Source organism: Apis cerana, linkage group LG4 (genome assembly GCF_029169275.1).
Source record: "Apis cerana isolate GH-2021 linkage group LG4, AcerK_1.0, whole genome shotgun sequence".
NCBI lineage: Eukaryota > Metazoa > Arthropoda > Insecta > Hymenoptera > Apidae > Apis > Apis cerana.
Window position 1 is genome coordinate 3,468,865 of NC_083855.1, and position 26,390 is coordinate 3,495,254.

Sequence of the window (26,390 nt, forward strand, 5' to 3'; positions counted from 1 at the left end):
TAAATTTTAATACCAGCAATTTTTCGTACGCCTTTCTAAATTTTAAATCTCGATTTCGATATCGAAGCATTGTTCCTTATAATGCAACAATTTTTTTTTCTTTCTATAACGAAACAATTAATAAAACACCAATCAAGTTGTATTTAACGTTAATAAAAAATATCATTCAACGATACGTTCAATCACTAAATAAATTCCAGAATTATTTACATTTATGGAATCGAATCATTTCATGCATGCAAAAAACAAATTTACAAGAGGTTAACATTATCGATTCTCATAATCAATAAAAAAAAAAAAATTAACTCTCTGCCAAGTCGACTTATTGAAAATTAGTTCGTCCTTTTTTTTTTCAGGAAAAGTCAATAAATCATCTCGTTTCTTTTTTTCTTTCTCCAAAAACGAAGAAAGATACAAAAGGATCAACGTGATAGAAGAAACGGGATAAGTATTAATTACCAGCGTGGCGAGGAATAATTTAAGAAGGCTTCCAGGATTAATTTTGCTCCGAAACAGCTTCTCGAATTAAACTCTTCCCGTCTCTTTTCACCCATCTCGAGGATCCGACTCCTCTCTTTCAGATTTCCTTTATTCACTGACATCTCTCTCTCTACATTTTCCTTCGGTTGTTTATCTTCAATTTTCCCGCGCGACTTATTGTTTCTCTTCGTTCTTCTTTATCCCCTTTCTCTCCCTCTTCCTCGGAGAAGAAAGAAACTCGGCAGACCAATAGGAGAATCTTGGCGGAATGGAGGTTGAATCTTTTATCGTTTCTGTTTTGGGGCCACGGAAATGGGGAAAAGAGGTGTTCTTATACATATACATGTATAGAGACTTGATTCAGGGACACGTCTGAATGGATTCGCCCGAACTGTTCCTGTCAGTTTTCAAGATACGGATACACTGCATCAAAATATTGCGAGAAATGAAAGAAGAACGAAAAGTAAAAAATAGCCTTTGCTCAAAAAGGGGGGAAAAAAGATAGTAGTAGAGTGAAAAATAGTCTTTTGTGTAAAAAAGAAGAGAAATACGTTGCATCGAAAGAACAATAACAACAAATATGCCGAAGATAATTCAAGAAATTTATAAAATATGCTTGATATCTATCTAGGATTGATTAAGGAATTATTTAAGAATTTTCCATCTAATTAGTTATTTATTTAATCGAGGGAAACTTATCAAGAATTCACAATTTTTCACTATCTTTGAAAACTTTCTGATCGATAGATCCTTTCAATTATCACATTTTTTTTTATCCTAATGACAACTCACAATAAACCTCGAACACCTCGAGACCAAGAGGAAGACGAAAATAAAACATTATAATATATATCCTCGCGAAAATTGAAAAAAATTCTTTTCGCGGAATAGGTAGATCAATAAATCTATGAAAATCACGGTTATTTGCGCAATGTCGCCCGATTGAAATTTGTTCCCAAGTGGAAAGTTTTGACCCTTGCTCCCTCCCATCTCCTGGCAGAGACAGGATCGATCGGATGAAATTAAATTTCGAAGCGAAAGTATCTCTGGAGAAAGGAAAAAAAAAAAAAGAAAAAAGAAGAAGTAAAGGAAAAAAAAATAAAATAGAGGAAACTTTCACGCCGCTTGGTCACGAAAATCCGGACTTATTGCGAGGGTGAAAACAGAACTTTTAACGAGACACACCTTTTTCTTTCTTTTTTTCACCCTTGGAGATTCTCCCTGCGAAAGGTGGAGTTCGGCCACCGGTTTTTAAAAGACAATACAACCATCCATGAAACGGATAAAAAGGACGGAGGAATCCGGTAGCTAAGACAAAAGCGAAACCCATTGAAAATCGAGAAGAAGACAGGGAGAGGGAAAAACGCACGATGAAATGTTCATTGAATTGACTAATCTATTCAAATGACAGGAGGGGAGGAGGATAGAGCAGAAAGGGGGGAATTATTGGACAAAAGCTTTCCGCTTGGAAAAAAAACCTTTTTAAATCGAAAGTCTATCGCATTGTTCCATCCTAATTCGTCTAGTTTTCATTCTCCTTAGTGGCCATTCCAGCTTTCCCTTTCTCTTTCTCTTTCCATTTTGCTCCGTTTGTAACTTTCCTCTTCCATCGTGGTTACTTTGAATGATCGAATATTCGTGAGGGATTTGTTAAGGATTTTTGAACAATTACTTTCCTTCGATTTGATATCCCATAATCAAATTGCAGTAAAATGTTGTACAAATTTTACAGAGGTTTTACAGGATTTGCCGATTCATTCCATTCATTCTTTCTAATTACACGATCTAAAATATTAGAAACACTTGTTATTTTCAATATTTAACGAATTCTGTTAAAAAAAATATACTTGTAATCTCTCGTATCGTGTACTCACATTCTGGTTCATATTCACTAGATTACTCTAACATTACATAATATAACAAGGATGAAAAATTTAATTAAATCCGGACAAATATAAATAATTAATATCCTATCAACAAATTCCAGGACGAATTATGATTCGAAACGATACGCTTGAGAAAAAGATGAAAAAAAGAACCAATGGAATTTTCGATCCATGCGAGAGAACGAAGAAGTTAACAAATGATAAAGGGGAAAGAAATAAATGGGATTTCGGTCCATTAGAAAATGGAGGCCAATATAAAGTTCGTATAGGAGGAGTGAGCCATCCAGATTCCCTTATTATCGTTTTCATTCGAGCAAGAAGCATCGCGCGACGCGACGTTCGAACAAATGTTTCTCGTTAAAGCCCGGGTCGGAATGAAAATCATAAAAGTGAAGTATCTCCGGTGACGAAGGGCTCCCCCGTCTATCTCCGGTTTCCTCGACAATGTTTCCACGAACAAAGGAGAAAAGAAAAGGGGATAGGAGGGGGAGGAAGGAATAAAAATAACCGAGTAGATGGGAATAAAGTGTCGCAGAGGGCTCTAGGATGTTTGTCGGTTCTGTTAAAACGTTGATTTAATTAAGTCGACCGAGACGAGAACGGCAGTAACATCTTCTTGGGATTCGCGAACACTTCGCGGTTTATTCTCCGTCAGTGGTTGCCGCTTTGCCGCCTCATCCCCTTTTCCTGGATGGAAAAATTGAAGGAATAATAGTTGCCCGTTTTGATTCCTTAAATCTCTTCCCCTTCTCCGCTCGTTCTTTGTTTAATTTAATCCGAGGAGGTGAAATTTCTTTCTTTTCACGCCGTGCTCTCTTTATTTCACTTTTCTCATTCGGAAAGGAAGGAAATATCGAAGGAACAACAATTCTTTGCTTTGTTGATCCGTTCGCTCTCGAATCCTTCCTCTTTTTTATCGGATAATAATTCAATCGTTTTTTTATTCGATCAGAAGAAAGAATTTTTTTATTCTGTTTGATGGAGAAACGATTAATTTGCGAGTTAATTATTTGTAATGCATGTTTTGAAACTCACCTTGAATATTAAAAAATACGATAAAAATCGATAAAAATCTTCCTCTCGTTGCGCGATAAATGCAACGAACACTCGAATAAATATTTTTCCGGGGGAAGTTTTTCTGGGAGAAAAAAAAAAAACGAAACGAAACGAGCAGGGAAAATGATCGGTATAAATTGGACGTTTATCGAGCACTGTTCGCATTTGAAACGTCGGTGGCCGGCTTGGAGGCGTAAACTATTCCCAAAGAAAGTTATGATTTACCGGCATAACACGCTAATTTCCGATTCCGGGCGGTAAGTTTCCGTGCCAGGGAATTTCAGTTCACCCGCATACGCGAGCAATACCATCCTCCCTATATTTCGCCATACCTATGTGTACCACAGACGCTCCTCTCCTGGTTTCTAACTTTTATTTATTGATATCCTCTTCTCCGCTCTTCGTTATTTATTTCGAAGCGTCGTTCGCCCTCTCCGCGCTTCTTTCTGTTTCCTCGTATTATATACGAGGAAGAAGGGAAACTGAATATCTTGAGGGCGTTTGTAGAAGGAGAAATCGAACGGTTTCGTGGTGTAGTTAAAGTTAAAATCGTGAAGAAATTGTGACGATTTGAAAATCGTCGTAAATTGTGGTACTTGGATCGTAAAGATTATTGTTAAGATCGTTGATAAACTTCAAACTGTGACATGAGTTTTGGGTTAAATATATGTATTTCGACAGTTTCTCTTTCGTCCAAGAATGATCCCTGTATTGTTAAGAAACATTTGAACGACGATAATCTTTGCGTATTAAATCGTTTAATCAATTAACAGCCTTTCGCAGTTGTAAAGTTTCAAGAAATTTCAACGTTGTTTGAAAAATGTTCGAAACAGTTTGGTATTATGCTCGAAGACGCTCGAAGGGATATCGGATGTTTGGAGTCAGACGAGAAGATATACGTGTCAAGTTCTGTGAAATAAACACAAAAAAGGGACGAGGAATATTCTTCTTTCAAGAATATTTTTCTTTCCTAGATTTTTCATGCTTACGCTTTTCTTTTAACAAAGAAAGGCGAAACAGGCAGGGGGAGAGGAGGAGCAGGGAACATCGTCGTCTGCTGGAGTAACATTTCTTCTTTTTTTTTTCATTATATTTTTATTTTAATTTTATTTCAAAGTTGCATCGTTAAAACTTCGTTATTTAAATGTCACGAACGAGAGGGGAAGTTCTCTTTTAACCCTCCCGGCTACCTCGTAAGTGATTTTATTCATCGCGTAGCACGCGCGCAACCCGAAGAAGGCTGCGATTTATCGACGATATTCCTGCATTCAATCGCGAACGATGACATCGAGGGTGGTTTCCTTGTCAACGAGGGGTCGAGCTTCTGTGACAAAAGCTCACATTCGTCGACAAAAATTCGACATTCTATCTTCACATTCCTTTTCCGTTTGATATATCTCTTAATAAAGTTAAAGTTATATTAATTAATCCAATTACTCCAATTTCCTTCCTGATAATTAATAATCACGATTAACAAGATTCGACAAATTCGAGAAAAATATATATATATATGTGTATAAAGGATCGAACAAAGGATTTCGTTCAAAAGGATTAATAAATTCGATGGAAAAGGGACCTTCCGTGATTCTCAGGAAATTACGAGCTGTTCGTGATATGCAGATGATCGATTTCAACGACAAGAAGAACCCGACACCGGGCTGTTTCTCCCGTCTGTTTGGACGGAAGGGCGGAAATGGAGTAAATACGGGATCAACGGAGGGAGGGTTGGGTTCAGTTTGTTTTTTCCCCTGGCAACAAAGGGTCCGCGCGGGATCAGGTTCACGGGACGTGAAAAAAGGGGAAAATGCAGTTATTGTGTTGCCCCCAGGATTGAAATCGTCTTCTTTCGCGAGGAGCGTGACCAACGGAAGATTGAAAGGGAAGATGGGATGTTAGAGACGAGTCGAATAGGAATGGCTTCTGTGAAGTGTGAAAAGAGTATGTCGGGTATATTGAATCGAGGTAAGTTGGTAAACATCTCAGGGGAATTGATGAATATCGAAACTCAATAACATTTAACATATATTTTTCATTTACTTCTATTTTTTATCTCATTCTTAAATAATAAGATTATTGCAAGAATAGAATAATAAATTTATATACGTGAAAAATTATTCATCGAATTGTTTTTTCTTCTTTCCATCGATCTATCCATCGATGTGCAACTTTTTCATAAAATGAATATATATATATATTTTTTAGTAATCTATACGATTTATTGAAAGGATATCGATAATCTTCGCTTTATTTATCCTCGTATTTTTATCTTCAATTTAACTCTCTCTCTCTCTTTCTTTTATAACGATAAAAAAATAAAAAAATAACAATGCTTGCCAATTTAATTCATTCATCATCGCACAATCGTGATGCAAATTATGCAAATCCGAATTGTATTCACGACGAAACATTTCCACCTTTTTACGCAACGGAAAATTAAATCGATTTATACACCCCGATTTATATATCTCTCATCCCTCGAACAAAAAAAAAAAAAGAAAGACGATAAATCCAACCACAAATCAACCGTCAGACCCAAGAGACGATTAATATCCAACGATAATATCCGCGATCATAGAAAACATACCTGAAACACAAGGGCAATGAACGAGACAGAGAGAGAAGAGAGAGAGAGAGGATTAATCCGGAAACGGACAGTTGGGATAAATGGATCCCACCTGATTCAGATCTGAGACATCCATCGAATCTCTGCGACAATGAAAATCGTGAAGATAATCGATACATAAATTTTCCAAACGAGGACCGCGAAAGAAAAAAGAAAAAAAGAAAAGTAAAAAAGGAGAGGGTGAATGTAAGACACGGGAGCAAAAAGAAGCCGAGAGCAGAAATCGACTGGGTCGCGTAAATCAAGGTGGGCGGCCAGGTCGATTCCTCTGCACAATCCCTACGTTCGTGAGACTTCTATCACTGGTGGTGTTTTATCGAGCGGTTCCACGGCCTACCTTCGACCTTAAATTACAAGGTCGCTGCTATAGAGAGCACCGGCTATAAAGCACCAGGTATCCCCCGGTGTGTAAGTCGTCGTGTCAGGGACGAAAACTCGCCGCTAACGAACTAACGCTTGGCTAACGGTTGTTTCTACACGGTGTTTCAAAATTGAAGAATTTTTCCCCCGGCAGGAAATAGAGAGAATTTCTGTATTCTGAAAAATTGTTCTCTCTACAATCGAGTTTCTTCTTTCCACGAATTTTGGTTCGAGAGTAGTTTATTGATAAGGGTGGTTTTGTACAAGATTCTTCGAAATTAAAAATTTTTCCAGGGAATCTTTGTATTCAGGAAATTCGATTCGAATATTGTTAAGAAAAATTCTATCGAATTTGGGTTTGGGTTTTTTCAAAAATTGAAGAGTTTTAGAATTAACGAAAGAGAGATGCTAGAAATGGTGAATTCGAAATTGAGAATCTCTCTTTTTTTTTTGAAATTTGTTCCTCCATTAGACAACTTTTAGTTTAAGAGTATCTCGTTGAAGGATTTCTAGTTCGCTATAGGTGAGAGTTCAGATTACCAGGATTTTAAGGATTAGCAGTTAGGATGTGTCGGAGTGGTAGGATTATTAGGGATTTAGGCTTTAAGTTGCAATTCTGAGATCAAGTTTTGAAATTTTAGATCGTTAGAATGTTTTTAAAGAGTATATTAAAACTCTGGAGATAAAAATTTTGTTGTTAAGATTCTATTCTTTTCATAATTTCGAAATAAAAGAATTCGATTTTTTAAAGTCGGAAACTCTTTAGAAGTAATAGCTCCTTAGAATTTAGAAATCTCGAATTTAAGATTATATATCTTAGGATCTTGAAATTTAGCGTTCTAAGGATTAACAGTCTGGAATTCACGAAACTGGAATCTAAAATCCTAGGATTAAAGACTCTATAACACAGAATTTAACTTCTAAGTATCATTTTAATATACATTCACTACTGTTATTCAATTCTCAAGTGAGTTTAACAAGTGGAGTCAAAACATTTCCATTACTTGATGAAAATATCACAATTTAATCTTTCGATATTTAATTTAAATTTACCATTCTTTGTCATGTATAAAACATATATTTCTATTCTTATTCCGAAAACCTACTCATCCCTTAGTAAAAATAATTGAAATTTTCAGATTAATTCCACAGATACGATGTTGTTCTTCCACCATTCGTTATTTTTCTCGAAACAACATTCAAAGACCGATCCACCGTCCCCCATCACGTCGATCCTTCATTTTCAACTCGGTTACAGTTTCAATACGGCTTGATGCAGCAGGAACGCATCATGCACGTTAATAGGCAATGGAGGAATGTCACGAGATCTTACGCCATTTCCACCATTCCGTTGGATGAAATACGGTAACGAGTCTGATTCATAGAACGATGAGGAAGAGGGAGGGGGTGGTTCACGGGGATGGTTAAATGGAAAGCGATTTAACCCCCACCCCCCTCGGTCCAGATTTATTTTGCAATTTAGCCTGACAGTATGCTGTTCATCTCGCGAATCTGTGATTCCAACTTAAATAATTCATAGCCCCTAATACGAATAGTAATGGCGACCGTTTAAAATCCCCGTGCCCGCTGAAATATTCAGGTCGCGGCCACGAGCATTTTCCTGCACGTCGGCGACGAATAAACGAAACTGTAACTGTTTATGCGGCATTGAATTAACGATTGCGAATCAAAATCCGAATATTTCAACCGACGACAAGGCTCGGCCAATTATTAAACGCTGTTGCTGCTCGGCCAATGAGAGTTGAACAGGCGTCCAGAGAGTTGGATCATGTTGGAGAGATTGGAGAAAAGTCCGTAAACTGAATTTTAAGTTGTTGAAATATATCGCGAAAGAAAGAAAGAACTCGAAGAAAGTAATTTACAATGGCACTTGGTGTCATTTAATAATAATAATAAACTCGCAAGTTTGATCTCAATTTAGACTTAATATTCCAAAATTACCCTAATCGAATTACGAACTTTTCAATTCCACGAAATTGTATATAATTCAGAATAACAGTAAATAAAAAAAAACGTTTCGAGAAACTTTTTTAACATTCTCTTTTCCCCTCGTTTAAATAATCTACCAATCTTTATTTTTCCTTCACGTTCAAACAACTTACAAAAGCTCTCCCCTTCGAGAAAAAAAGAAGAAGGAAAAAGAAGAAAGAACGAAACTCTAACGAAACCATTTCCACCACGTTCCACCGCGTGGTAAAGGTGTATCGGTGAAAAAGGAGGAGAAGAAGAGGGAAGGAGAGAGAGAAAAAAGAGATATAAACGAAAAGAAACCGCTGTGTCTCGGGGCGAAATGCAAGATCCCTCGAAAACGACCCTCGAAATCCCGAATCGTCGTCGGTGGTTTGGCGCGAAACGCTCACAGTTTCACAGAGGGGCGGCGATTCAGCAGAATCGGCAAATTGCTGACTGCCACCACGCGCTTCTGTTTCCTGTTCTCGCGGTTTTATCCGGCGCCACCCCCGCTTCCGTGTTTGTACGCCACCGCCTCCTTCGGCTGGGACGATTATATCGTATAATTTCCGTTTAATCGACTAATCATCCATGGCCATCACGACCACGGCGCAGAAAATACCAGGAAACACGCGGCTTACCTATCTGTTTATTAGTTTATTAGATTAACGCGCGAGGCATTATCGAGGCTATTACACCGGGGATGAAAATGTCCGCTCGATCTCCCCGGTGTAACCACCAATCTTGTAATTAAAATTTGTTGCTCCTACGCTTAGTTGGGAAACTTTGATCGCAAGCCACGATTATTATTATATAGTTGGTCAGATGTTAGATATTGAAGAGATAAGTGTGCAAGTTCTCTGGTGATCTATCGTTGTTCGATGGATAATACATGCTCGGTTAGGGAGTTATTAAGGGTATTACGAGACGGGGGTATTCACGAGTGTGCTATTATGTAAGAGCTATTACTTATTTACTTTTTTAGAGAATTATTAGAAATTTTCTGTCGAATGCGTGTGTATAATCTAAAAGTAATTGAGAGTTTTATGATTGCCAACGATTCAGATCTTTGAAAAAGAAAGAAAGAAAAATGGAGATCGAAAACTACTCTAAGTTTGGAAATTATGTGTATGGGATATTGAGCTTACCTTGGCACGTTTGGAATATTTCAAGTATTGGTAATGATGATTGTCGTAATTAAAAACGTGTGGCGTCAACGTTATGTCACGATTTCGCATCTTGCCAGAAAGCGCCTTCTGTCGTTGCAGTTGCATCTTCTTGTTGTGGGCTCGAAGATCAGAAGCTGGAAAAAAAATCGAGTTTTAATCGATACATCGTTCTACAGGATATGATAAATTAGAAGCGAATAAATCAAACTTCGAGATCCGAAATATAATAGTCTCTAGTGGAAATTTGTTTCGACAAAATAATAATTTTATTGTTACTAATTTCAATTATTTTTTAATTTTACGAGGGAAAAATATATATATTCTCTAGCCCTTCCTACGAATTGCGAAAGAAATTATTCAATATTATCGAAAGGGAGATCGATAGAGAGAGTGTAACGACGTGAAAATGGTTGAAAATTTAGAGTGGGATGTCGAGGAAATTCGGACGACCAAACGAAAACTCATTAATCGCGTGTAAATAAATGAGCATTTGCATTCGACACACGCGGCGACAAGCTTTTCGATGATTTTTAAACAAACGCGACGACGTTGCAAACGCGATAAAACTCGATTGTCGACGTTTACACGCCTGTTTCCGAATATTTTATGGCCCGTTCACGGTGGCTTTATTAGTCCACCTGCGTTTGTTTGTTTCCAAGCTTAACTACAAATTGTGTTTTTCGTTTGAAAATTGGGGGAGGAGGGGGAAAAAAAAGCGAAATAAAAATTACTCGATTCATTATTATTGCATAACGCTCGAGAATATCGTACCTTTGCAGATATTCCGTTTGTCGATCCTTTCAAACAACGTATCAAACTCCATTTGATCGTGAATATTTTGCAAATACGTATCCTCACTTGTATCACGTTTTGTAGTTGGATTGACGTTGATAGATATTTTGATTTCCGGTTTCCAAACCGACCCATAAATTTGAATTTTCTCAATGATACGAGATAATTTATTATTTCATCGAAATATATATATATAAAATTTCTTTTTTCTCCATCATTTTGAAACTGCATTATTATCGTGAAAGTAGATTGATGGTTTTTACAGTTTTTAAGAATATCGCTTGATAATTTTATTATTAATTATATTTTTCTTGCAACGAAATTTCAATGCGTATCCTTATTGCTTCATTAATTATTTCTTTATGTTTGTATTTTCGATAAAATTTGAATTATTTAAAATTAAAATTTCCTTTTTTTACTTGATTTTAGAATATACACGCGTATGTTTCCTATTTTATGACATTAATCACTCTTTTGATTCTTCGTAAAATTTAATATTGCTACTATCAATTTAAATTAATCGCTGTATTTATATTGAAATGAATTACAACTCGAGTGTGAATGATATAATTTAGAATTCGTAAAAAAAAAAAAAGAAAAAAAAACAAAAAAAAGTTTCTTGTTAAGTTAATTGTATTTTCTTAGATCTGAATTCTTTCGACATTACGAGCCCACGAGATAATGCAGCCTCGTACGCTTTAACACTGACATTATTGTTCTAACAAGCAATTATGAATATTCATGGTGGATGTTTGTCCCTGGTAGCAAACAGAGAGTCCCACTGTTAAACCGACTATGCGTGGCTGCCTATGAATAAACTAACGAATTAATTTCACGTGTAAAATTAGAAAACGTCCAAGCGAATTCCAGATTACGAAATGATTCGTTAGGATAATTAAAACGTTCTTAATTCGTACCTTTTTTTCAAGATGCAAATGTTCGAATCGTTGAAAGAATAATATTACGATATTGTAAAATAGTTACAGAATTAAAAGAAACAAGAGAATATATATCCTGTATAAAATTGTAAACTCGTGAAAATTCGTTGTGGAAAATTGATCAGAATATTTTTTCTTTCTTCCTCTTTTTTTTTTTGTTTCGATATCGATATCGACATCGAGTCTGAACGCTGATACGCCTCGAAGTAGAATCCTAGAACCATTAATTCGCCTCTCAAAACCTGTCTGCGATAAATCAAACCGGCTTCCCGGATAATAAATCGAGTTTGCTTGCCCTATATTCAGGGTTGTGGGTGTCTTCTTTTTCTTACACAGGATGGACAAAAGTTCGTTTCTTGTTAATAAAAATTATATCAATCTCTTATGTTTTATGAGAGATAAAAATGAGAAATAAGTTAAACTACTTTACGTTGCTTCGTGGGTAAAATCGAAAAGAGAAGATCTTTATCTTTTTTCTTCAACAAATTAAAATGTTTTTCATCAACAAAAATATTCATCTATCGACAGATATTGGCCTGTTCGAGATTCTCAAGTCATTCTGAAGGTGAATATAAAATTTTATTTCGAGTACGAGATTTTTGACGAAGTTCGATCCATGGATTCAAACTATGTTTGTTCGATATTAAAAAGGGGTTAATTTGGACGATTGGAAGAAGGAAATAATTGAGAAGCGAATGAAATCGGGGAAAAAACTTCAAATATGTTCCTGATATCTCGAGTATTTTAAACAGCTTCTACGCGAAGTTGACCTGAATACTTGGTTTGCACGCGAAGAAAGGGTGCCGTGGATAAATTGCACGCGAGTTCCTTCAAGGCTGAAAGAACTGTGAAATTCTTCTATTCTACAATCCAGGGAAATTTTATTTAATCTTCTTTCATTATCTTGAAAGGTTCCTTGTGCTCACGGTTCCACATGACTTTTATATCTCTTAAAATTTCGAATCGATTTAATATTTTTTTTTTTACCTTTCGATTCAAATCTTATTGAAATCATATTATTTGTCCCCAGATAGCGACTTAAACAGAAGTGACTCCAAAAAAAAACCAATATTAAATAATTTCCATAACTCGTTATTCGTATATAATTCTATACTAATTTTTCAACTTTCATCCAAAGAACAACGTTCACGTCGAATTTTATATTATATTCGCCGATTTCCATTTGTAAAAGCGATATTCCTCACCTTTGCAGGGACAGAATCCTTTGCAGGCGATGCGGACCGACGTGTGGTGGATGCAATTGTGGTATTCCAGCCGGCATGGGGAGCTGTACGTGCGATTATCGCTTCCGCAAAGGAACGTCGGCTTAACCACGGGGCACTCTTGACATCTGGAACAAAAAAACGCCGTTTTAAACGGAAACTGTTCCACGCGCAACAATTTAATTGCTCGAGTGTGTTTCCTCCCTGCTATTTTCTACCGTTCACCATTCTCATAACTTCTGTTTCCACGGAGTCGTGCCAGTTAGTTCGGTCGTTATTAAAATACCGCGGTTTCCGATGTATTTTTCTTTGTTTTTTTTTTTTGTAGAATTATCGATCTTCCTCTCGTTTCCACTCTTTTCTTCGCGGAGGGAAAAGTCGTGTTTATCTTTTACTTTTATTTTTCTTCCTAATCTTAAACTATGAACTATCTGCATGTTGCACATCGATTTAATTAATAATCTCATCGATCTAGAAGTGGTATCTTTTTCAAATCATATCGAGACTGAAATAATGATGATCGAGTGATGATTAATCATTGTGGGCCATGCACATGTATTGCTATGAATATAAATAAGAAAAATGATGTCTTTAAAACCCGAATTTTCCCGATATTTCAACCGCGCATAACACTTTTATATGGCGCAATACGGCGAAAACTAATTAAGCGATTTTTCATTAGAACGGCGAAACTTTATTACATTATATTATAAAAAAAATAGACACACAGGCACACGCACAAATTGAACTATTATTTCGCGATGAATAAAAGGTAATTAAAAGATTTCATATCGCGAAGAATATTTTTCACCGCGCAACAGAGGAACTCTATTAAAATATAAATTTGACTGTTACTCCCTCCTGTATCCTGTTATTATATAACGTAATATAACATCGATAAAGTCGCGAGAGAGAGAGAGAGAGGAGGATGGATTGCTCTTTGTCAAAATTCTCCCGCCATTTTACCCCACGTGAAGGGGAAGGGGGGGAAAAAATTCCGGAATTTCCGAGCTTCATAATCATTAAGCAGTGCATCGTCGTAACGCGAAATTACCAAGGCCTTTTCCTTTATCCAGCGCAAACAATGTTGCGCTAGCACCGTGAAAAGGGGTGTCTCGTAAACTGGAATACTATTATAATGCGTTTAGTGGTGCGAGCACGAGCGGCCACTGTTAATTATAATTTTATATTATTACCTCCCGTATATTATGGCCGTTAAATTTTCCTGCTTAGAATTCCCTTAACGAAAAATGGGGGAACGGAAGAGGTACGGATAAAGGCTGGTTCAATAAACCGAGTTTTAAAGGCCGGTATTCAGTCCGTTGTTGTCGATTATGAAACCGTTCTTGTTCTCCAAATTTGTTTTATTAAGTTATATATCGTATAAATTGGATAAGTTGTTAATTATTTTTAGAATGTTATTGTTTTTCTTTTTTTTTGCGATTATATATATATATACATATGTAAGATATATAACGCGTATAGGCGTTCTTTTGTGAGCAGATGCGTAATTTAAAGAATTAATTTAACCGTTATTTTTTTTTTTTTCTGAATGCATGGTAAAACGTACGGTTTTACATTAGATACGTATATAGCTCTGCACGATGAAAGCTTTTGTAAAAGCTTTTCAAAATTAGCTTTTCAACTTTATAACTTTTTTTGATGTAAATTTGGAACGTAATAAATGTCTTATAAATGTTATTGTAATTGTCTCTTATAATTGTAATAATTTTTTTTTTATTTAAACGTCTGATCGATGTTTATGTACTATTGTATATCTCCATTCATCTCAATTTTTACACTTATTACACTTTTCCTCTCGAGCAAAATTTTGCACAGAAACTAACATAAAATGTACCATTTACTTAATCATTAAATAAAGAACATAATCAAATATATTACTTGGCAAATTATTAGAAATAAATTTCACGTTTTAGAATGAAGAAGAATGAGGAAAATGATAACATTCGAGTAATATATTATCATTACCTAGCGAAGAAAAAAATATTTATTCTATATTTAGTTTGTAGCATGTAGAGAACTTATGGTATAGTTATGGCGGTATAATAAAGAAGGGTCCCTTTGCGGATTCGGTTACAATACCGGCCAGGTTGGGCCTCGAGAATTTGTGGTTGTCGGCAAATGCATAATTAGTTTAAACCGAGTAACACCGTAATTAAGCTGGTTTAACTCCTTTATCAAGATGGAGGCCTGCGGCTTTTCGGTCTTGTCATTTCCAAGAAATTCATCCCCAGACTTTAGGGGGGAGAAGAAGGGTCGTAGATAGATTTTTTTTAAAGATCGCTTAACCTTTTAGTCGACAGACAACTGCGTGTGCATCCTTCCCTCGTAACATATTTTTCCTCAAATATTATAATAATTATATTTCTTTTTAAAATCTTCCATCCTTTTAAAACGAATAAAAGTAATAAGATTTTCATTTTTCAGTTGAGAAGGAGAGTTGAAAATATTTTCTAGATATATTGATGTACGAATCTTTTTAATGAAAAAAGAAAAAAAGAAAGATAATATTTTCCATCTAGATTTTCATAATTGAAGGATCTGGTGGAAGATTGATGCATAATACATTTTCATAAAGAATTTGTTTCAGAAGAAAGATTAAGTTATAGCATATATCATATAAACGAAATAATAATACGAAATTCAACGGATATGTTTACTTTTAAAACTTTATATTTATGAAACAAATTGCAAAAAAAAGCGGGATAACCCAATTAAATACGATTTATTTATACCAGATAGCATTCTGAATATTTTTGTTATAAACTAGGTTATGTAAATTAACGCAAATTTATTTATTTTTGCATCGGATTAAGTTTGAGTCACCTTAGCCTACTTTTATTTTATTTTAAAAACCATCGTTTGTCACACGTTTATGTATACAACAAATAATATAATTAATGCACTTTTCCTGATCAAAGATCAAAAATTTTTTCCAAATTTCTTTTCCAATTCATCAAATTGTTAATCTTACCTCCTCTACTCTTTCTTTTATTAACCTGACCTAATCAAAAATTTCCCTTGAAACCACGCGCTCGAGAATTATTGCCTATTCGATTATTCAATCGGCTCGATAACGACAGAGTCGATTGGCTACGTAATCTCGATGCCTGCTTCCGGGAACGAATTAATTCGCGCGTACGTTTCGATTGCGCTCGTGCAATTTCGTTCGCTCGATGAAACGAAAACCGCCGATCGTAATTAATCGTCGTTCGCCGTTACAGATTCGTCAATCGTTAATTTCATTCCTGGCCTGATATTTTCGCGGGGGAAACGGAATTCTTCCTTTTCATTCTCGTTCCACACATCTCCCTCCCCTTCGACTCGGTCAAACAAACTTCTCTATATTAACAAAAAGATCACTCCAAATATTCCCATTGATTTTTCCGAGCACCGCTCCTCCCAATAATTTCACGCTGGAAGAAATACCCGCCCGCCGTGATGATTCTTTTCTATGGAAATACGGAAAATTTCTTCCTTTATGAAAATACGAGAATAGGGAAACTCGAATCGAATCTTGTTGCACGAATATTGATATTTACAGAGGGGAACGATGATGATGATGATTATGATGATGATGATGATAATAATAATAATAATAATAATATACTCGCAACTGGGTTGGATGTATAAATCGTTTGTAAACGAATATTTTGGAAATTTCGTTGATGCGCAACGAAATGCCAGCTCACGAATAAAATTTTAACCATACGTGTATTATATTTTATAATATGTGAGAATAATTTTGCGTGTAAATTATAATGAAAATTAGGGTGATTTATTAAAATAATAATCGTAGATCGCGAAACGTGTGCACGTGAAATATTAATAAAAGATTTATTTAGTTCAGAAAAACTTTTTGTAATTCACAATTTTTTTAACATTTTTCGCGTTTTCGATAAAATTAAAAAATTTCTACCAATTATTAATACACGTCACGCATGCACGTTGCGTGATAATAATATCTTATTATTTTTTACTGTACTAATTGTACAATTAAAAATGATTAAAAAAACAAATTTGATAAAATATGATAAAACTGTGCAATGCTAAAAACACTTATACTCGTTCCATTACTCGAATATTTTTTTTGTCTTCCGCTTCTTCCTCCCCCGTCAGGATATTAAAATTTTAAACAAATCTCCAAATATTCGTTTCTTCCACGATTCTCCGACTCCTATAACAGCTGCATCCCTTGCTAAATACCGGTGCTTAAGAGAACGTCAAAGAACGAGAAAGAACAGAAGATAAAATTACGAGGAGGAGGCAGCAGTCTGTGCCTGCATGAAAGAATAAAAAGAAGAAGTTTCATCTTCAAGCGAAAATACTTCTTCACGGGGAAGATGAAGATCTTAAAGACCGTTCTAAAGAAGCTTCTCTCTTCGCATCCGGATGGATTTTCGTCTGTCCAACCGCTGTTTCCACGGATGCTTATTGCGACCGAGCATCGCGATGTTCGAGGCATGGATGTTTCACCAGGACGTTTCAAGTGCCCCCCTCCTCCTCCTACTCCTCCAGTTTTGAGGTCTCGTTTGAGGCCGACGATAGTACGCGTCGAAACACGACGAAACGTTACGAGCTCGTACAAGCGAATTTACACAGCGCTGTTATACATCTCGACGTTTACCAAAGTTTATTTCCGACGAAACTGCTCGCTAAAACGCGATGATGCGGTTTTAAAAGCTTGGCGGGTATGCACGGTTGATGACGTGGCGTCGATGGCGAATTATGCGAAATTTTGGTTCCGTGTGTAAGCGTATGTATTTGCAATGCTTTCGAATAAAATTAATAATGAAATGGAAATAAATGTTATATTATGTTTGTTAATCGAGTAACGAGATGGTTAAGTTTTTAATTTTATTTTGAGTCCCTTTTTGGGGACGCCATTTTTTTTCTTCCATCTCGAATTGATCATAGAAAAAAGGAAAAGAGCGCGAAATTTTGAATTCGATAGAGAAAATATACGCGTCTATTTATTTTTATTTACGAAAAATTGAATGTTGTTACAATGGAAGGATTATCGCGTAAATGATTAAATAACAGAAGAACTTAGAATTTGTAAAATTTCATTTTATTATATTTTTCAAAGATATGAAATATTTCTTCGAAGATAAATTCTTTTTCCCCACAATTTTCTCTCCAATATTTGTTCTAAATTTTTCCAATCAGACAGATTGAGATTTATTTATCGCGCTCTCTCCTCCAAACATTACAAAATAAACGTGGGGTCGTTTTATTAAAATTTCGAGCAAAAGGAAAAATTCGTTCGACGATAATGTAAAACATATCCGTTTCTATAAAACGTGAAACAGTATCGATACGTGGAAAGATATAGAATTTCCAATTCTGATATCCAATTCGTATCTTTCATCGAAATTGTACAAAAGGGGGGAGAGAGACAGAGAGGAGCATGGTTGATAATGAACGTGCCAATCCGTCTTTAATCTAACGCTTTTACATCGAGAGGAGGGAAACTTGGATCAGATGGTAGTATCATTGGAGAAACTTTTGTTCCTTGAATCCTTCTCGAAATTTTGGAAGGGATCGAAGTTGGAACGTTTGTCGCTGGGATATGAGAATTTATTTCGAGAGTTTTAAAAGAAATGCCGGAACTTTTTAGCGCTTAAGTCACGCTTAACGAGGAAATTATTTTCTTTTTGCTTCGCCTCTTCCCTCTTTTATTATGGAGTGAGCGTTTCGATGATTCGTGTTTTACAATTAATTATAATATTGTTTACAATATTTTTGTAATTTTACACACGCGAATATCAGAAATAAATGAAATTTAATATACTTAAATAAAACACGATGGAACAAATTAATCCCTCTTTCCATTCGTATCTACGTAGCTTTATTTGTAATGATTTAAAATGAAATTTTCTCACGAGCAAGAACGATTGAGAATTTAAAATTTTATCGATCAATTAGACGACCTAGTCGAAGAATAACTAAACGAAATAACGTCTTCATCCATCAATACATATATTCCAATATCTATATAACGAAACCTACGCACGAATTATATTCTCTTATATTTTATTAATCATTACCTGCTCTAAACTTACTCCAAATCTACTCTATCTACTCTATATGGCAAAATCGAAAAACGTCACCAATCCAAAACTTCCTGTTCGTCGTCAAATTCACGACAACCACGTTCGAAAAAAGATCCGTCGATTGCACCGTCCTTTCTCTGCGAAGATAAAAAAAAAAAAAAAGAAAAAAGTTTACCAACACCCCCGTAATCCCATTCCCCATGTCCTCGCCTCAATTTGTATTCAAATTCCCGAATTTCATTCGCCAGTTCAGTTCCGGAACTGTATACACCGATCCTCTCCCCTTCTCTCCCCCCGTTTACCATATACCCGAAGGAGTTTCCGTGCCGAAACTCTTCTACAACCCGTTCCAACCCGTAGCCAAATCAGTTGTTTTTCAGAGAAAATCGACGGTAAAAAAAAAAAAAAGAAAAAAAAACCAATCGGAGTTTTATTCGAAACACGATCGACCCTCTCAGGATCCTCTCCTCCCCCTCGATTTTTATCTCCCCATCCCTTATTTCTCATCACAGTTTCGCGACATCGAGACGCCGGCCGTCGAGGGGCGGAGGGGAGAGCGTATTAGGAGAGCGCTTGTTCCGTCGAGCACGCATTTTCGAACAGGTCCCCCTCCTCCATCACACCACATCCGCGAACAACACGGAACTTTTGATTTACGCGGGCATCGTGGAATTCCATGAATGCGAAATGTAATCCCCTTGCCCGTTCCTCGCTGTCCCATCGCGTTCCTACGTCGCTATATTTCGAAGGCAGCGCGGAAACTTCGGCCTTCGATCCGTTGCTCCCCCCGAATAACAAACGGCCGGTCACCCCGTCTTCCCATCGAAGAAATACGAATACGTTCTCCCAAAAAACGTCGTTGACTCTCAACGCTGTGTTGACTCTCTTTTTGGGGGAAGAGGGGGAGGGGGATGTCGGTGCTCGCTAATTCTTGGTGTCACCAAGCCGAGGATGTAATAGGATTTCTTTCTTCTTCTGATAAATATGCATAAATATGCGAATAAATGGAGAGGATAAGGGAAAGGATGGGAAAAAAAGAAATTGATCATCGTTTAGGAAGGAAATATCGAAATAGTAGATGGTTTTCAAAAAACGATTCGAAGGTTGAACGTAAACGTGTAACGTTTTCGAGCGGTGAGGTGAAATCGAGTGTGTAATTAAAATTCTCGAAGAAGGGAATTCCCTCCCTTCCCCCTCCCGTTAATTTAATACATCCCCGCGGGCATTCTCTCTTTTCTCTGTCCGGATAAGGGAGAATACGCATGAGAAAATACGCCAATGGAGAAGAATCCCCGATAAATGGACAGCTTGCTATCCAGGATGCATCATCTAATTGCCCCTGTTTCTGTTTCTGTGGATTTTCCCCGTGGACTCTCAAAGTGGGATCGGCTTTGTTTTGAGGGGAAGAAAAGTGGGAAAGAGAAGGAGGAGGAAAGGGAAATACAAGCTTGATTACGACGCGGGGAAGGAGAGGTTTTTTACGATTTCTGCGAATTGTGAAACCTTCGGAAGTAAAGGCGGTTTGTTTGACGAGATTGATTGATTTTACGGTTTGAAACCAGGATGGAAATCCGTAATATTATGTATCGTCTTGCCATTCCTTTTGATTACGATCGACTCATGCATGATCGACTTATACCACTACGTGCAACGACGCGATCTGTATTATTCGAATGATTGCACTATTCTATTTGACTTGATTATGATTGTTATATCCATTTGTCCGATTGTAACTGATTATACGATAAATCTAATTATCATTTGTCTCACTATTCGCTTGATTCGTTCCACTGCTTGGCTAACCTTGGCAAATTTATACTACTTATCTAACGATGATTGCTATTTACGCTTCGACAAAAGTTGTTCTTTTTTATTAGATAATAAAACTCGACAGAAGAAATTCTTTCTAATAATATCTGCGATTCCATTAATCGGATTTTAACAAGAGAATTTTTGTATTTTTATCTCTAAACGATTCGTTACTCGTTTCCAATTATTCAACCTTCAGAGAAAAAGAATTGACGGAAAAACAGATTCGATAATTATTAAACGATCAAACGCTCGACGAAATCTAGAAAAATCTTTCCATCACGTATTTTGCATTACGCACGACAATTGTTCTTTTCTTCTTTTAACTTTACGATCGCGAACGTAACGTGGCAAATTGTATAAAATAAATGTGTAACCGCGACACGCAACGAAAGGAAAGGAAAGGAAAGGGGCGCCGTAAGTCGAGGAATACAAATGGAAGTGAAATACCTATTATTGACTTGGCCATTGAAATTTTATATCGTATTCCACGTGTATTAAAACGAAATTACCCTCGTAACTTGGGAAAATAATAGGGATCGAATGCTCGACGTCGAAATAGTACACGCGTAACTTTCAATTTATTCGATCTTTGTTTAATTTGCGTGTCGAATGAAACAACTGTAATAACGATGAATTTTATTTTATTTCAATTTATTTTATCTCGTTTTATTCCACCGATTTTTAAATACAAAAAAAAAAGAAAGGAGGGGATACGAAAATATATAAGCGCGCGTAAAGATATAATAAATGTGAAACGATCAATTTCTAATGGAGAAAATTACTATATTTTTACTTCTTAACTTTGAATGAAAACTCACGTATGCCTATAAATTTTGTATTATCAATATAGAATATCTTAATTTGAATTAATTCTTCTCTATCGCAACGGAGAATAAAAGATCGTTATAATAAATAATAAATATTATTTTCTAACACGAAAAATATATCCTTCAATTTAAATGTCTTATTTGCAATGAAAAAAATATATTCTATCTCCACTGATTTATCACGCACAGACCTGTGAATATTTTCATACACAGATATAAATAAAATTTTCACAAATTACGATTAAAAAAAAAACGGAGCTTTCATTCCTCAAACATCACAATAACCACTCTTTTCAATATTTCGTTTGTTCTTTTTATCGCGTTTTTCATTCCCTTCAAATTTTTACAAAAAAAAAAAAAAAAGAAAGAAAAGAACGTCCATTCATTCGTAAAAACGTAACAAGACAATTGGAGGAAACGCTCTCGTTCCAACCCAAAAAACATGGAACAAGGAATAACAACCAACCAGGCTATTAAAAGAATCTTCAGAATCCTCGCGATACTCGCGAAGATTTTCACGAAGGTTTCTTTCGCAGACAATCTCGTTCCCGAGAACACTTTACGACGCAAGATTCGAGAGTTCCCCCGGAATCGGGTCGTCTTTTCTTCCGCCAATTTCGGGAGGAAGGGGATGAAGCAACGTTCCAGACAGAAAGTACAAAATGCTATTTTGTTCTTGCAACAATTACCTCGAAACGAGGTATGCTCGTGCAAGCCACGATTCGAATGGTTAATGACAAGGCATCGTGCAAAAGTTTAAACGGTGTTAACCTCAAATGAATTGGAAAAAAAAAAGACATCTATATAATTCGTGGCAAAGGATCGTTCGAATATATACATATATTTGGAAAGTTTAATCGATTCTTTCTAATAGTGAAATTGTTGAAGTATATATTTTTATGAAAGTAAGAGAATTTTGACACAGTAACGATGCGTTTTTCAATTTCGAGGGAGAATATTATCGAGGGGGGAGAAGTTAGTTTATCAGAGAACGTTATATTTTGGTCGTTCACCGTAGCGTGAATTTTCGATTTTTCGTGAAAACTATGGGGAGCAGAAAGAAGGCCATTATTTCCGGGGAAATTAAAAGTCTGGTCCAATTTGTTTCTTGCTCATCGCCTCGAATATTTTATTCCGCGGTTTCATTGATTGTGTAGGGAAAAAGCATTGTGACTTATTGCTTCGCGAACGATATCAGTTTCGGAATGAAATGAGAATTGCCTCGTGAGAAAAGAAATGGAGAAAGAGAGGAAAGGAGAGAATTAATTAAATTGGAAATATAAAAAGTTATGAAGGTTTGCTTGCCAAGTAGAATACGTTATCTTTTGAAAAATGTTCAAAATATTTTCAAAATGATAAAACATATATATATAAGGAAAGAAAATAAAATTTAATCAAATAATTTTCCAGACTACTTCTAGACAACTTTTTCTTTAACTTTTTTTAAAAATCGTTCATTATCATATATCACGTTTACCGAAGAAAATTTAAAATAAGATCGAAGTAAATATTGGGAAAATTGAAATTTCCACAAGTAAATAATGTTTGGAGATAATATTTTATTCAATGTCTAAATCGAGCAAATATTATTTATATGCTTACACTCGATGTAAATAAAATATTTACTTTCCATTTAATTTAAACGCAACAAATAATCGAAGGATAAATATTTTCTATTCCTTATTATTTCTTATAAAGATGAATCGAATTTTTTTTATCTTACCACACAATATCCTATCCTTTAATAAAAATTGTTTTATCCACGATTATCTACTTGAAGTAGATCGAATAATAATCAAACGCAAAAACTTACATTTTTTTTTTTTTTTAATCGAAACAACGATTTACTTACTTACTCTCAATTGTCGATCTTGCGATGATATTTACGATTCCTCCGTATTCGAAACAACGAATGGAGCGGGGAGGACGAAGCCAGGAGCAATACGCTCTCGATTTATCGTCGTTCGTGGCGATCGATTAACGAATAACAACCCAGGCGACAGTGCATTAACTAGCTCCCGCAAAATACGCTCGGAGGCCACACTCTATTGCAGCCGGAATTGCATGCAGCGGCATTCATTTCGGTTAGGGACACGCATACACCGAGCGTAATTCGCGCCATTGGCCGAGACTTGTGCACAGAGAGACGGCAAAGCATAGGAAGAAAATCCAATCGAATAAGCTAATTCACTCGCTAGGTTGCTCTGCTTCACGCGGTCTCCCCGGAAAATTAATCTTGTTCCTAATTTCTATCTCCAAATTAATCGTCTCTTTTTATTTCCAGAGCCTCGATGCTCGTCTTAATATTTACGAAGTGGAGGAAATTGATTAAATTATTATCAAGGATTGCATTCTTCGTTTAATATTCACGTGCAAGTATAGTTAATCCCGATTTCGATTAACTATTCATCGAATAACTGAATACGTATTCATTTTCGGTGAATTGATTCCGAGAAGATTCTAAAAGAGTTGTATAATTTAATTTTAATCGTCCTTTCATTAATCGTACTTGTGAAAAATTCGTCTCAAATTTATTCAACGTGCAATATTTTTATTAACCAGTTTTTCTCATTAATTAGATTGCCGATATTAAAAGCTGTAATTTATTGGATGAATCACCGTTGAAAACTCGTTAAGATAATAAGCAAATTGATTTCTTCGCGAAAGCGTGTCCTTAAGTGAAGGGATTCATCAATAACGACTGTTCGAGTAGAGCGGCCATATAATTAACGCGCCGTCAACCGCAGTAGTATAGATCGATCGCATAGCGGGGCTCGCAAGTTTAATCCGTGCCCTGGTCGCGTTTTAGATTTCGCTCGAAATTTTGACAACAAAGTGGACAGCAAGTTTTAATCGTCCACTTTAATCACGAAACTATTTCTTCATTAACCTGAGTGGAAGAGGAATGTATCACGCGTTGCTCTCTCTCTCTCCCAAAGAAATTTCTGTTTACAGTATCTCGGCCGGACTTAAATTTTTCCGTGGTCGCCATGGGACAGGTAGGAATTAATCTTCCCGCGGTACGACAAAATTTACGACGCTTGTAATGCCGTCCTCAACCACGCTCGTACAAGTGTCTCTTGCAATTTTTCACTCGGAAACATATTCCGCTCGATAAATATTTTTCAACGGAAGACATCAAAGAACTCGATTTAGCTCCGTCCTAAAATAGAAACGAGTCGAAATTTAAAAGGGAAAATAAAAATAATCCCCCCCTTTTTTTTCAACTAATAATTTCTAATATATTTCCGTCGAATTGAATTAGGATACGAAAAGAGTAGAATTTTAAAAGCTGACACGTTCGAGAAAAATATTTTAATTGGAAATGAATATTAATTAATTTTCGTTTGCATATATGATTATACACCATACACGAGGAAAAGTGAGATAAAACTTTTTTATCCAACTCTTCGTTTCCCAGAAAATCAAAATAAACATATAGAATGAAAAAGTAATCGGATAATACGATTCTGTATTTTTCTACTTGCTCGAAAAATTGTTCAATCTAATTTCCTCCAAAAATCTTCAAATCACATCCTGCTATTCCATATTCCTTATCTTATTCTTGCATATAAATTTTTCCCCCAATCATTTATCTTCTCCACTTGCCAAAACGAAGAAAAATTGAACAGTTCAAAATAGAATAATTTTCTGGAGTGTGCAATTGGACGCCACAAGTTAAAATAAAATCTTTAACAGACCGTCGTCAACAATCCTGAAATATATATATATATATCTTTCCACCCCTTATTTTCGAAAACGTGACAAGGTTTTCACTTTGAGGAGAGGAGCTTTCTAAATCGATAAAAAGCCCGATGGTCGCGAGCTCGCCACGTCGAGCGCGATTTCACATGCCGTTTGTTTCTTTCGAGCCGCCAATTCAACGGCGATGAAGAGGAACGAAGGGGTGGAGGAAAACGAAGAAACGAGTTCAGTTCTCAGCGAAGCTTGCTCGGCAATAAAGAAACCCCCCAACTCGCGGAAGGAATAGGCGACAAAATGCGCGCCATAAATGCTCGTCCATCATCGCATTACCCGGCTTGCTTATCGACTGAAGATACCATTTTCGCCATTTGTCTTTGCCTCCAGTTTTCAAGGATGCGACCTTTATTTACCTCGAAGCCATTATCCAATATCGGTGGTTTACAGAAATTTTTCTTCGTTAGACTCCACATTGTATTTTTTGGGAATAGTTTATCAAACAACTGACAGTAATTTATATACGAATAATGTTAACGAATTGTGGTTTCTTCTTTTGAAGCTTGAAAGAAGTAGATGCTTCGCCGATCTATGCTTTATCCGACTACTTGTTTAATCACAGCCTGTGTTGTATTCGATTTTGTTCTATATCCAATCGAATGAGTTATACTTTTCATTTGACAATCTTATTCCATTTGATTGGCTAATCAATTATTCTACGAATCTTATAAAATTTCTCTCTCTGAAACGATGCTGAACTCCGTCATCATAATGTGAGGATTCCTCGAATAATTCGAAAGATCTTACACGAAATGGAATATAGATATAGTAAAGTGACGTGACGAAGGGTTAAGATCATAAAAGGGATCATAAAAATTCCATTATCGCGCGATTTTGCTACACACGTTGATACGCATGTCCGCATGCGTTCACGCGTGTAATGAATTTTCAGGGCTGTAATAATGGAATTTTTACGACGTTCGATCGTCGAAACAAATCGAGCAAACAGACTATTCCTGATGGGAATAATGGAAATCGCGTCGAAAGTGGAAAAACGTTCCTCTCTCTGGGAGCGCACACACATTCTCTCTCTCTCTCTCTGTTGGTTTTAAATAAAATGCGAATTTTTATTCCCTCACGTTCCAAACAGGATTGGGATTGGAGCTTTCTACTCTGCTACCGCGCATTAGAGACGTGAAATAATTATGGTATTTGTAAAATATTTGGAAATTTATATCGAATAGTTATTCTAGTCGTAGAATAATTTTACGATTGAATTCAATTATCTGAAAAGCGATATAGAAAAATTAGAACCAGAAACCGATTTATTACTTTTAAAAGATGCTTCTGGCAATGGCTTCCGGTTAAAAGAATCAACATTCGTATTTATTCAACGTAGAAACGTAACAATAAATTTATTATTATACAAATAAAAATTGTACAATTTTCAAGACTCCTTATTTTTATTTAAAATAAT

At 35.9% G+C, this 26,390-nt stretch overlaps 1 protein-coding gene across 1 annotated transcript in view; it reads right to left on the reverse strand.

Annotated features, from left to right (window-relative positions):
* The window catches only part of LOC108003563 (proteoglycan Cow), a 171,921-nt gene that overhangs the window by 11,450 nt on the left and 134,081 nt on the right, over positions 1-26,390 (reverse strand). Inside the window, 2 exon segments of the mRNA XM_062073615.1 lie at positions 9,525-9,679; positions 12,481-12,626. Coding sequence (XP_061929599.1) covers positions 9,525-9,679; positions 12,481-12,626 — 301 coding nt within the window.